The sequence below is a fragment of the Ailuropoda melanoleuca genome, chromosome 7 (assembly GCF_002007445.2).
Source record: "Ailuropoda melanoleuca isolate Jingjing chromosome 7, ASM200744v2, whole genome shotgun sequence".
Taxonomy (NCBI): Eukaryota; Metazoa; Chordata; class Mammalia; order Carnivora; family Ursidae; genus Ailuropoda; species Ailuropoda melanoleuca.
This window is the reverse complement of record NC_048224.1, coordinates 132,224,772-132,238,167: the sequence shown is the minus strand read 5'-3', so window position 1 is coordinate 132,238,167 and position 13,396 is coordinate 132,224,772. Positions and strand designations below refer to the sequence as shown.

The window sequence follows — 13,396 nt, the reverse complement described above, 5'->3', positions numbered from 1 at the left end:
TGAAGGCCAAGAAACCACCTGTCTCCCAGCTGTTTAATACTATAGGATGCGGAACCGGAAGAAATAAAAAGGAACTGATATGTGACATTAAGAAACAAGGAGTTCCAGCAAGATAAAACCATAGATTTATTTCTGAACACTGTTTGTGATTCTGGATCTCTTTGCTCTCAAATGAAACAATTTACAGAAGTGGAAAGGGAGAAAGACAGGCCAAGAAAGCCCATATATATTTCTGCACAGCTAGAGCTGGAGAAGTCACTAAACAAAAGAAAAATGCCCTCTTCAGAGTCCACTGATATAAAGAGTGCTATATCAAGAAATATCAAAACACTGAAACAGTGCATTAGGGAGCAAAAAGAAAAGCGCCAAATTGTTTTACTAGACAGTCTCCCACAATGTAGAGATCAGTTAGCGATTAGCCAACAAGTGAAGGAGTTTGACCACGTGAAAATAGGAGTAGCTTTGAAAAGAGAAGTTTACCCCGTTCTAACTTCCCAGAAGAGGGAAATCAATTACACTAGCTTCAACATACCAAGAATCAGAACACATACAGAGTGTGAATTCCTTCTTGCGCGAAGAGTAAAGGACAAAGATGCAGACGTCGTCAAACACTCAGTTTCAATTCCATGGGGGAGAGGAGTATCCAAGAAAACCGAGGTTTCATTAAATTCAAAAGGACAGAATATATTTCTCACAGAGTTGGACGCTTCTCAACAGCAGACTCACAAGGAGCAAGAATTCCGGAAACAAGGAAGTATTTCACTGACAATTCAGGGGTCTACTGCCTACCCCATTATGGAACCTCCTCATTTGAAAAACACAGGAAAGGTAGCTGAAGAAGATATGTACACTAACAAAAGGAATATTTCACATCTATTGAGAAGAGAAGATATAAAAGAAACCGATATCTCACAAGGTTCAAAAGGACAGAAGTTTCTTCGTACCAACCTGGTGGTCCAGCAAAATATGTCTTTAGAGCAGAAAGGAGAAGTGAAACCAGATGACGTTCCTGAAAGCACTGTGGATTCTGTGTCTCGCCCAAACAGGGAACGTCTTCTGGTAACACAGGCAGTAAATATAAAGAGGGAAGATGTAAGCACTCCTATAAGTTTACATGTAAATCCACGGAGAAAAGAGCGATCAAAGTTAACGGATATTCCATTAAGATTAAATGGACAGAAAATGACTTTTTCTGAAAAACTGAGGGCGAAGCAACTACATAGTTCTAGCCAGAATAAAGAAAATATTCTGGAATCTGTTTCTTCTTGCACATTGGATCAACTCTATGATGAAAAGTTAAAGAAAGAAGTCTCAGCAAAAGGAGCGAGTTCAAAAGTTTTGAGTCCAGTGGGAGACAAAGCATCAAACGAAGCAGATACGCCAGTAGAGCAAATGTATATTAACTTGCAGAACAGAAGAAGAGAAGAACATCAAGAAGAAAGTTCATGCAAGGTTTTCCCAACATCTGGTTTGCATTCCTCGATGGATGTACTTCAGGTTAAGCTGCCATGTGTAAAAAAAACATTAAAGGCCCCAACATACCACACTTCAGATACAGAAGGAATTGGCTTGCTCACTGAGGGAAAAGAAGAAGAGCATCCAGAATGTACACACCATATTTCTCCAAAGTCTGCTTCTCACTCTTTGAGGGATGTATTTCAGAGTAAGATATCCTGTGAAAAGAAGGCATCAGAAGTAGTTAGCACTGTGGATTACATTCCAAGTACAGAAAAAATTAGTTCGCTCATTACAGGAAAAGACAGCAAGGTGCAGACAGGTCAACGTACATCAGGTATGAAACCGACAAGCTTGTGTACTTCCTTACCATCTCTATCACATACTAATGTGAATTCAAGAATAAAAGTAGGACAAGATAAGTCAGGAATACCAAGGGGCTGCCTTCCACCACTAAAGCTCCAGGTATCACCAAATGTCAGGAAAATTTCATTTGCAAAGTCAATTAATAGAGAGAGTTTAAGCAATGTAAGAGAATCAAAACATTTGCCACAGGGAAAAAAGGAAGATGGAAAAAACGTAGTATATGTGAAAGACATAAAGGGCCTCAAATGCGTCACTTTTAAAGGCAAGAAAACACCTTTTAAACACACACTGCACGGAAAAGAACTAGAGTGGAACACCAAAGAACAAGAGGAAATGATGCAGAAAGATAAAAGTGATCTAGACATAGCTCAGAGTAAATGTCATGCTTCCATTCCTTCTTTACCTCATGTAGAATGGGATCCTGGAATAAAAGACGTACTGATGCGAGGAATCACAGGATTTTGTCTTCCATCACTGACGCTCCAGGAATTATCAGATGCAGTGGGAATATGTGAGGAGCCAGCAGATGATATTTTAAGCAGTATAAAAAAGGCAAAGTATATGCCACAGAAAGAAAGAGTGGAAATGGCTTTGGAAGCAATCAGGCATCCCAAAAGAATAGCTTTGAAGGCAAAACAGACTCCAACTGGACAGGAATTACAGTTGAACATCAAAGAAAAAGAGGAAAAGATGCAGGAAGATAAAGAGAGACAAGCTGGGATTCAGAGCAAATCTTGTGTTTCCATCTCTTTTCCACCTTACTCAGAAGTGGACACACGAATAAATGGGGAAGAAGCCTTGCTAACAAAAACAAGATCCTCTTTCCTACAGACAAAACTCCAGGAGTCATCAGATATAGGAAAAATACCATCCAAACAGTCTATTTATGGTGATAGCTCACACAGTGTAAAAGAAGCCAAGGAACATTATATGATGCAGGACGAAGAGGAGGGAGTAAAAATGGTAAAAGTCATACTTTTGAGGAAAAAGAAGTCACCAATTTCACAGGAAATCCAGCTGGACATCAAAGACCAAGAGGAGAAGATACAAGAAATTAAAGGTGAGCCAGATGTCCTCGTCACCAATACTAGCACTTGCCTCCCCGCTCCTTCTCATTTACAATTGGATACAAGAATAAAAAAAGCAGATTATGTAACTGAAGTAACAAGATACTCTCTTCCAGAACTATCACAGCAGAAATCATTAGATGCAGTGAACAAAGCAAATGAAAAGTCCACTGATGGTGATATCACAAGTGATGTCCAAGAAGGAAAAGAACATACACCACAGAAAGCGGGGACTACTGTAGAGAAATCAGCCAAGAGAGACGTGATGCACCCAAAAGATAAAGATTTGAAAAGAAAGAAAGCACTATTGCAGGACATACCATTGGATCTTAAAGAGCAGGGGGAAGTGGGTGGAGGCGGTAAAGGTGGACAAGAAGTAGTTCTGCCCACAAATCGGGCTTCTGAATCTTCTCTAACACACCATGAATCGAACACAAGAACAGAAGAAGGGGGAGACATGCAAGGAAAAACAAGATGTGCTGTTTCACAACTACAGCTACAGAAATCATCTGATGCAGGGAAAATGGCATATACAAAGCCCGCTGGAGATGATATTTCAAATGATGCAAGAGTAGAACAAGAGTATGAGCCACAGGAAGGAGAAGACAGAAGAAAAATAGTAAATACGAGATCCATAATGTATCCCAAAGGCACAACTTCCAAGGCAAAGCTATTACCACTTCCACATGTACTCTCTACCTCTGGGGGTTGTGACCCCCAAATTAGAGAAGCACAGACAAGCATAAAAGAAAAATTAAGATACATACAAGAAAGAAGTGAGCTAGATAAGGTTCTGACAAGAACTTCTCTGCCTCAATTTAAATTAAACAAAGGTATAGATGGCAAGGAAAAGAAACAAGTAACAAGACCCTTCCTTCCACCCTCATGGCAAAGGGAATCATCAAACACAGAGAAATTAAAATATACAGTACCACCTTTGAGCGATATTTCAAACGATTCAAAAAGAACAAAATGCATGACACAGAGAGAAGAGGATAAAACAAATACTTTTGAGAAAGACATAATGCATCCCAGGTATATAGCTTTGAGGGCAAAGAAATCTCCCCTTTCCCTTGTACTCAAAACAAAGAAACTGCAAGTGAACATCAAAGAACAAGTGAAAGCGGGACAAGAAGATAATAAGGAAACCGTTGTGCTTCTGAGCAAAATTCATCCTTTTCTCACTTCTTCAACTCATCTTAAGTGGGACACAATAAAAGACGAGGAAGGTGAGCCAGGAATAATAAGAAATGATGCACCACATCTGGAGCTCCAAGAATCATCGACCTCAGGGCAAACAGCATCTACAGAGTCACCTGAAAGCCACATGAAGAAAGGAGAACAACACCCACAACAGGCAGAAAAAAACAGAGTACAAACAGAAGCCATGAGCAGCTCAATGCAGCCCTGGGGCACAGATTTTAAGGCAAAGACATCACCACCTCCTTATGCATTCAGTGTCACTGAGCTTGGTGCTTTGGACAAGAGAAAGGAACCACAGTGGCGTATGACGGAGAAAGGAGAACAGGAGCAGCAAAGAACAAGAGATCCTGACGTGGCTCTGACAAAAACTCCTCCTTCCACTCCTTCTCCATCTTACTACAGATTGGACACAAGAACTGAAATAGACAAAGACTTGCTTGCAATTACAGGATTCTCTCCTTCACAATTGCTGTGCCCCAAGTCATCAGGTGCAGGAAAAAGCAGATATGCAGATTCCAGTGAAAGCATTATGTTATGTAAAGTAATAATAAAAGCTTATCAATGTTTGCCATATACAGAGGTAAAAGACAGAGTAAAAATAAAAGGTGGGAAAGGTAGAAGATTCCCCCAAATAATCACCTTGACAGCAGACACATCCCTACTCCCGCATCTACCCAGTAGAAAGAGGCTACCTTTGAATATTAAAGAGCAAGGAAAAGAAGTGCCAGAAGGCACAAGTGAACCAGAAATGGTTCTGAAGGAAACCTGTGCCTCCTTACCTTCTCCATCTTACCTGAAATGCGACACAATGATGAGTGAAAAGGAAGACACAGTAGGAATAACACAATCCTATTTTCCACCAGCAAAGATTCAGGATCCATTCAGTTCAGGTAAAAAGCCATATACTAAGTCATTTGATGGCTGTGTGTTAAAAGAGAAAGACAGACTCAAAACAGATATTGAAAACAAAATGGTCCCAATATCTATGGCCCTGAAGGCAAAGGAATTACCCCTTTCACATATACTCGATACCAAAAAATTGCAGTGGAAAATTAAAGAGCAAAAGAGAAAGGTGCAGAAAGATGAAAATGACCTAGCTACTCATCTGGAAAATATTTGTACTTCTTTACTTACTCTACCGTATCTTAAATTTGGTTCAAGAGATGGAGAGGGGTGCGTGATGAGAATTACAAAACTGCCTCTCCCACAACTACAGTCCAAGGAATCACCAGATGCAGTGAAAACAGCACACAGAGAAACAACTGATGGAGAACTTTCCAATGATGTTAACACATTAAAAGAACACACATTACAGAAAGAAGTGAGGGATCGAGAGAAAAACGTGGATATGAATAGTATAGTAGATCCCAATGATAGGTATTTAAAAGCAAAGAAATCACCTAATTTACTTAGATACAATCTAAGTGATCTTCAGCGGAAAACTAAAAAGCAAGAGGGAGCAGCTCAGGACGGCCAGCGTGAGCCGGGGGGTGCAATGCTGACTAGGACTCGCACTTGCAGATCTTCCCTACTTCATTTCAACACGAGTACCAGAGTCGAGGAAAAGGGAATGCCGCTATTACCAAGATCCTCTTTTTCCACAGTCAGCTCCCAGGAATCTGAGGACAGGGAATGTATAGAGCCCATTACCAGTGATATTTTAATCAATCCACAAAAGGGAAAACATCATATGCCCCAGAATAAGGAAGAAGATGGAGTAGAAATAATAAACCTCATGTTTCCCAAACATCAAGAAAAGAAGATGCAGGAAAGTGAAGATGAACCAGGTGTGGCTGTGGCCAACTCTGCCTCTCCATTACCATCTCTCCCTCGCCTGCAGTTGGATAAAGAAATACAGGTAGGTGACGAAATGCTAGGACCTACAAGGTCTGTTGTGCAGAGAGTATCAAATGCCCGGGAAGTAGTACGTACAGAAGCAATCCATGGTGATGTCATGAGAGACAGTCAAGACAGGAAACAACTTGTGCCTCAGGAAGAGGAGCAGGACAGAGAAAAAACAACAGATATGAGAAATAGGACACACACCACAGAGATAAGTGTGAAGTCCAGGAAATCACCCCCTTCACTTATGCTCCATAGAACAGAATTGCATCTGAACATCGGAAGGCCAGAACAAAACAAACATGAATGTCCAGGTAAACCACCTGGTACAGTGCTAGGAAAAATTTATGTTTCCAAACCTCCAGCTAAACTGACATTGGATAAAGGTATACAAGTAGATGAAAAAAGGCTTAGAATTAAAAGACCCTCTCCAGTTTCAAAGATGGTTTCAGCAGTATCAGATACAAAGCCGAGAGCAGATACGGGGGCAATTTGTGATATAAGAGAAAGAAAACAACATATGTCACAGAAAGAAAAAAAGCATGAAGTGAAAACAGTAGATATGCGGATCAGGTTGCATCACAAAGAGGCCAGGATTTCATCACTTTCGCATATCTTTAACACAAAAGAATTTGTGTTGAATATTAAAGAGCTAAAGGAAAACATGTGCACAGGTAAAGATGAGCTATCTACGGCTCTGACAAGGACTTTTCTTTCTGTCCCATCAGCACCTCCCCTTTATCTAGACTCAGGGAGCAAAACAGACAAAGATGCGCCAGGACTTATAGGATCGTCTCCTCCACAGCAAAATCTCCAGGAATCATCAGATGCCCAGAAAACAGCAATTACAGAGGTGGTTGCTGGGGATAGTGAACTCGTTACAAAAGCAGACCACTCGGTGCCGGAGGAAGAGGCCATGGAACAGTGGACCTCAAACTTCATGATCAGTGTTCGGCGAAGGAATGAACCTCCCCGAGTCAAATCTGAAGGGGATTTGAGTCAGTTAGTTTTAAATTCACAGCATGAGGACGCTTACTTAACAGGTTTTGGGACCATAAGTGGGAAAAGGCTGGAGTATTTCTTTACAGGGCAAGAGGTTCAGCCAGAAAAACACAAAACAGAAACTTTCACTACATTTCTGTCCTACCCCACAATGGGGCCCACTAAAATTGGAAATCTGAAGAAACAAGCTGAAATAATGGATAACTTAAACCATAAAATAAGTCCTAAGGCTTTAGTTTCACCACCGAGGAAAATATCCAAGGAAGTCTATATCACATTTGGTGCCCCTGTAAGTGCAAAAGGATTTTCCATTTCAGAGCAAGATGCCCACCAACAAAAAACTTTATCAAAAGCATCTCCAGGATCTGCAGAGTCATATAAATTTGATAAGCTAGAGAAAGATGTACACAATAATGATGAAGTGAGCAAAATGCTCTCTCCCAAAGTGTTGGCCCCACGGACAAAGGGATCACTTGAGAAAATGAATATCTCAGGGTCTGATACCTCCCCAGTTATAGAGGAACAAGAGATTGTTGTGAAAAGGCAAGTGGTGCTACAATCTGAAAGTGGACATAAGACCTGGCTGGACTCCAGCTTTTCTCTTAGGTTCCCACTTCAAAATGGAAGGCAGAAGATGCCACTGGAAACAGATGTACACAAGCAAACTATAGTGTACCCCAGAATACAAATACTACCAGGAATATACATGGATGTTACAACGCTTGATACCATAGGAGGGACAAAAGAGCAGGGACTGCCAGTTCCACAGCCAGAGGAATGTATTCTAGAATCACTTCAGGAGTCTCTTCCTTCCCACTGGACTTTTCCACTTCAATCTGGAGATCTGGAGGGAAAAAATAAAACGGACACAAGCACTACTATAAATCTGGAGCAAAAACCATTAGAAATAGAAGAAGGGAAGTTAAAAATAGACACAAACATAGCTATCCGTCTGGCAGCGGACAAAACAGAAATACACAAACACACCATGGGCAATCTGGAGGAGAACAAGAAAAGGGACACAAGCGATACCATAAACCTGAACATTCCATCTCTAAAGGCACAGAAATCTCAAATTAACACTCAGGTGATAACTCCTATAGCAAACAGCTGCCCAATCAAGCAAAAACATAAAAAGGAACTAGAAGTCTCTGGTGCAAAACAAAATATTCAGCCACAGATTTTGTTTCAAAAACATGTTCTGGATTCATTTTATGCCTATATTCCTCTTTCTCTCAAAGTTAAAGGCTGGAAAGGCAGATTAACAGTGGCAGATTTGAAAAGAGAATTGAGCCCCAAATATTTAACCATGAAAATCCCAAATCATCCAGTTTCACAGATTCTTAACAACACGGGACGTGGCACTCCAAGCGATAGAAAGAAATTAGAGTATGACTTTAAGAAACCAAAGAAAACAGTTTTGCGGAGTGAAGATGCCTCAGGAATATCTATCAGAAGTCTTTCTATTTCCGCGATGAGTTCCTGTCAGACTGAAGAGATAGTAGACTCTGAGACAAACCTAGGAAGAGAAAAGACACTCTGTCTTTCTGAATTCCAGCAGAAATCACCACACACTCGGGGGAAAAGTTCAAGCACCGTGAAAGAAGGGGACCAGAATTTTACAAACACAGTTCCACAGGTTTCCCAGCCCTTTGTGGTACAGGAGCAGCAAATGGAAAAACTTCCCAGCATCAGATCAGAAGCAAATCTCTACAGCGAAACAAAGGAAAACATTTTAATTCCACAAACAAAAGGAGAAAGGGTTGTTCCAGGCTGTGACAGCTCGAGGATCATAAAAGAACCTGACTCGCTTATGACTAATGAAGAAGAAAAGGCACCAAAACCCATTCTGACACCCACAGAGCATTCACTCTTGTCTGACAATCCAAAGGCCAATGTGGAAGCCCACGTGGAAAGGACCCGAAGTATGAATATTTCCCCTCCAGGACTAGAAGAACCACAACACGGGACTCAGCTCTTCAGTACCATGGAGTGTCTCTCACCCCCTCAACAGGGGGATCGGAGTGAACCCATCCAAGACACAACCGCACAAAAGGTCCAGCAACAAATAATTTTTCCAGGAACTATCCCATCCCAAGTTAAAAGTAGTGAAATAAAAGGAGTGGCCGATGGTACAAGTGCAGAAAATTTACTTTCTCTTTTTGAAGCCATTAAAAGTATATTTGAATCCCAGATAAAAAATATGATCCATGGCAAAATTTGTGAGGATATACTGAAAAAAGTAAAAGCCCCCAAACCCGATGATTGGAAGTCACCCCCATGTGCAGGGAGCCCAGATACCAAATCTACAACAATACCTCCCCAAGTGCAGCCCAAACCCATTTTAGAACGTTTTACTCTCAAAGAAAACAATAAGCTCACGAATCATTTTGAGTCGAAAGCATTTGAAATAAAACTGAATCTGATACCAGACATGGCAAAACAATCCTTCCAAAAGTTCAACTTTTATCTAACACAGTCTATTTCAGAAGATAACAGTTGGAGGCTATATCCAAGACATAAAAAAATGTGCTTTTTGTCTCCAGAAGGGATTGACACTATAGAACTTAACTTAAAACAGAAATACACTGCGGAGTCACCCCCTGTTAGCTGTATGAAGACCTTGATTGTCAATGTTTCAAGTGACAGCAAAGAGATCACAGCAAAGTTAAAGAGTGTTAGGAAGCTAGAACGTGGGGCGTCTTCAGTGACTTCTGCTAAGCACATGCCATTGCCTCATATTCTTCAAAACTACTCAGCAGAAGAAAAAGACAAACTGCTCGTACACTTTTCTATGAAAACATTGGAGATTCAAATGAAAGCCTTTCCCAGAATTGTAATAGAATCTTATGCAATGGCCAGTCCTCAGAATATAAGGAAACCTTTATCTAAATGTATTCATCCTGGTTTCAAAGTACCAAAACGAAAAAACAGAATTTTGTTACTTTTTGAGGAAAAATCTCTTCATAAAATAGATCTTGATTTACAATACAAATACCTTCGTTTTCTCCTGGGGCTTCCAGTCGGAAGTATATTCCCTAATCAAACTGCACTTCCCAAACAGACTCTGAAGTTGAACACAGTTGCAATATGTGAAAATGTAGGTAACAGGGGAGAAAGTGGTAGTGGTCTTTGCGTTGACACGGAACTGTTAGAACAGCACATCTCTTTCAAAAAGCAAAGTCCTCGTGAAAACTCATCATTGAGAAAATTCCTGGAGCCAACCCTTGGGTGTACTTTTGACCCCGATCAACAGGGCACAGTGCAGAAAGATACCACAGCTCCTGCAGAGTTCAAATCTCACATGACTAAGGAAAAAGAGAAACAATGTCATGTATGGTTTCAAGAAACAGATACATGCAAATCTTTTGATTCAAAGACTCAGGATAGCCCTCCCAGTTTATTTGATTCCCATTCAACTCAGATTTCTGAAGATTTTACTGAGAGTCAGACAAATATTGAGAGTTCAGCCAACTTGGAGGAATCCTCAGCTCTCAAAGCACGTGAGAGTGAAGAATGTATGTTTTTAGAAGCCAACCCTTATTTAAGTCAGGAATCACAAAACATTCTATTTGAATTACAGAAAGGCATTCCTTTGGAAAATCTCTACAAGATGAAAAAAGGCAAAACTAATTTGAAACCATTGTACAGGGAAGATTCAGGTTCCCATCGTATTAGAGGCTGCAGAACACATTCCTCAATTGTCACACCTTCCTCTGAATCCCACAAAAGCAGGAAATACAGGTCATCCTCTAAAATGCCATCTCCTGACTCGTTGCGCCATCGTTCATTAAACGCTCTAGAAGTTCCGTCTAGATCATCTTCCATTCCATTCGGTGAAGAGAAGACTTCGTGGACCGCAAGGTGCACAACCAACCATTCTTTAGCTCCCTTAACAGAATCAAATATCAAATTACATCTTGCAAAAAGCCAAGGCAAACCTCACAGGCATCAGGAAAGCAAAGAAGGGAAGAAGGCCAAATTTGATTTATTTAGAAAGAACAACATTCATTGGGACTGTGATTACAGTTACACACAGAATAAAGAGAAATGCACAAGAAAGAAGAAAGTCTGTAATTATGAGTCAGAAAGATCAAATTACTTCCCAGGCAAACCTAAGTTACCATCAAAGCTTCATCAAGAGGATATCAACTTCCACCCTGAAAGAAAACAAAACCAGCCATTTTTTTATGCCTGTATACCAGCAGATTCACTGGAGATTATGCCCCAAACCATTCGCTGGACTATTCCCCCAAGAACTTTAAGGAAGACAAACTTCAGAGTACCTCTGGTGGCAAAGATTTCAAGTTCTTTCAATATATGGACTTCATCCAAAAAGTTCTTGGAGTCCCTCTTGGAGTCCTTCAGTCCAGTTCATCCAAATTGATATTAGCATATCCAGATTCACCCGAAGTGGAAAGCTGGTTCTATTGTGTTACTCTGTGAAAAATAAAATCAGATAAAGTCAAATGGTTTCCTCATGAACTGTTTTCTAAACTGATATATTTGATTTCTGTAGTAGATTTGCACAATTTTTCTGGGAGGACGGGATGGAAGAGCAGATGACTTCGGGCTTGATCCCACTGTACAGTGGGAGCTCCTTTTAGTTTAAGCTGCCTCCTCATAATCGCACAGGACAGAGATGTGGAAGCCCTCTTTCCATCCCACACAATGACTGACGGTGAGTCCGAAGAAAGGGAGCCTATAAATGAGATTGGGAGAGAATGACCAGAAAGTTGGGAGGGCATAGAAACTAAAGGGAGAGAGTTTTAAACAGCAGTGAGGGTTCAGTAATGTCAAAGGTCACAAAACACGGGTGTAAGTACTGGTTTTGAGAAACCAGATTACTGTGATGACTTTGTCCTCCCTCTGGACCTCAGCGGCGGCTCATTGGCCTGCACCTGATCACTGTCTGCCATTGCTGTGTCACCTAGTCATTTTGGGACCTCACTCCAGAGCACCTGCCACTGTGCAGGAACGTCCTCTGGGAGGAGCAAGAAGTCATCCTGCAGCACCACCAGCGGAAGGGAGACTGCCTCCCAGTGCACCTGTGAGACCTGCCTTCCTACGGCCACCTGCCCATGCACTTCCCTGCCCTGGGCTTCAGGGCCCCTGGGTCAGGGGTGCCGCAGGCTCACCTGCTGGTGCGAGTGACCGAGAACCTTCACCTTCGCCCTCGGGGCTGATGACCCCTGCTTAAGCTCTTGCAGGAGGTCCAGACACCCGAGTCAACCCAGGGGCCGGCAGGAGAATAATACAGATGTGTGGAATTAGGGTGGGGGGTAGGGCAACAAGATTTTTTAGCAACAAGTGAATATTTTAAAAATGTATTTTGGGGATACCTGGGTGGCTCCATCGGTTAAGGGTCTGCCTCAAGCTCAGGTCATGATCCCAGGGTCCTGGAATCGAGTCCCACATCTGGCTCCTTGCTCAACAGGGAGCCTGCTTCTCCCTCTGCCTGTTGCTCCCCTGCTTCTGTGCGCTCTCTCTCTTCCCCTTGCTCTCTCTCTGGCAAATAAATAAAATGTTTAAAAAAATGTATTTTGTACTGGCTTATTCCTAGTATGTGAATAAAGTATTGGTCTCATTCAGAAGATAAATTTGGGGGGCTCAGAAATATTCCATAATGTTAATCATTTTGTTTTTAAATGACAAGACAGATGATAGTTTTTCATGTCACCATTATGTTCATGCTAGGAATAGCAATCCTTTCTTTATTAAAAATGCTACCGGATCTTTTTAAGACACATATTTACTACGCTTGGAATATTTCGGCATGCTTAATAAAACAATTACAAAATATGCCACTTTTTTAACTAAGCAAAGTACATAATGTTATACAATTTACACACAATTTTAATGTTAACAATAGAAATAATGAAATTATTTCACTTTTTGATATTTAACAATAAAAAGACTTTAACTCCCAAGACCTGTTTACCAATTTAATAGATTCTGTCATCAGAATGGTGGTCTTGGCATCTTATATGAGTTCTGTCCATGGGGTTTGACAATCAGATTGAATATGTAAATACTTTTTATTATATAAAATATTGAACATACACACAAAAGACAGAATAGTAGGATGGACCTCTGTGTACCACTCACCCAGCCCTCGAACTTCAACCTATAGCCAAACCTGCCTTATCTACTTCTCATCCACTTCTCCATTAGTATTTTGACATGTCAGATATATAATTTTATCTATAAATATTTTCTATATATCTACAAGATAACTATTTGTTAACAAAACTATCTCACATCTTAAAAAGTAACATTGATTTCTTAATATCAAATATTCAATTACATGATTTCCAATTATTTCATACAGTCACTTTCTTTTTTATTTTATTTTATTTTTTTAATGTTTTTTTATTATATTATGTTAATCACCATACAGTACATCCCTGGTTTCTGATGCAAGGTTCGATGATTCATTAGTTGCGTTATAACACCCAGTG

The 13,396-nt window shown here is 40.6% G+C and overlaps 1 protein-coding gene across 1 annotated transcript in view; it reads left to right on the top strand.

The window, feature by feature from the left end:
- The window catches only part of CCDC168 (coiled-coil domain containing 168), a 31,752-nt gene extending 19,395 nt beyond the window's left edge, over window positions 1–12,357 (top strand). Inside the window, exon 4 of the mRNA XM_034663813.1 lies at window positions 100–12,357. Within this exon, the coding sequence (XP_034519704.1) occupies window positions 100–11,322 (11,223 nt within the window). The 3' untranslated portion in view covers window positions 11,323–12,357. The remainder of the gene's footprint in view (window positions 1–99) is intronic.
- The last annotated feature ends 1,039 nt before the right edge of the window (window positions 12,358–13,396 follow it).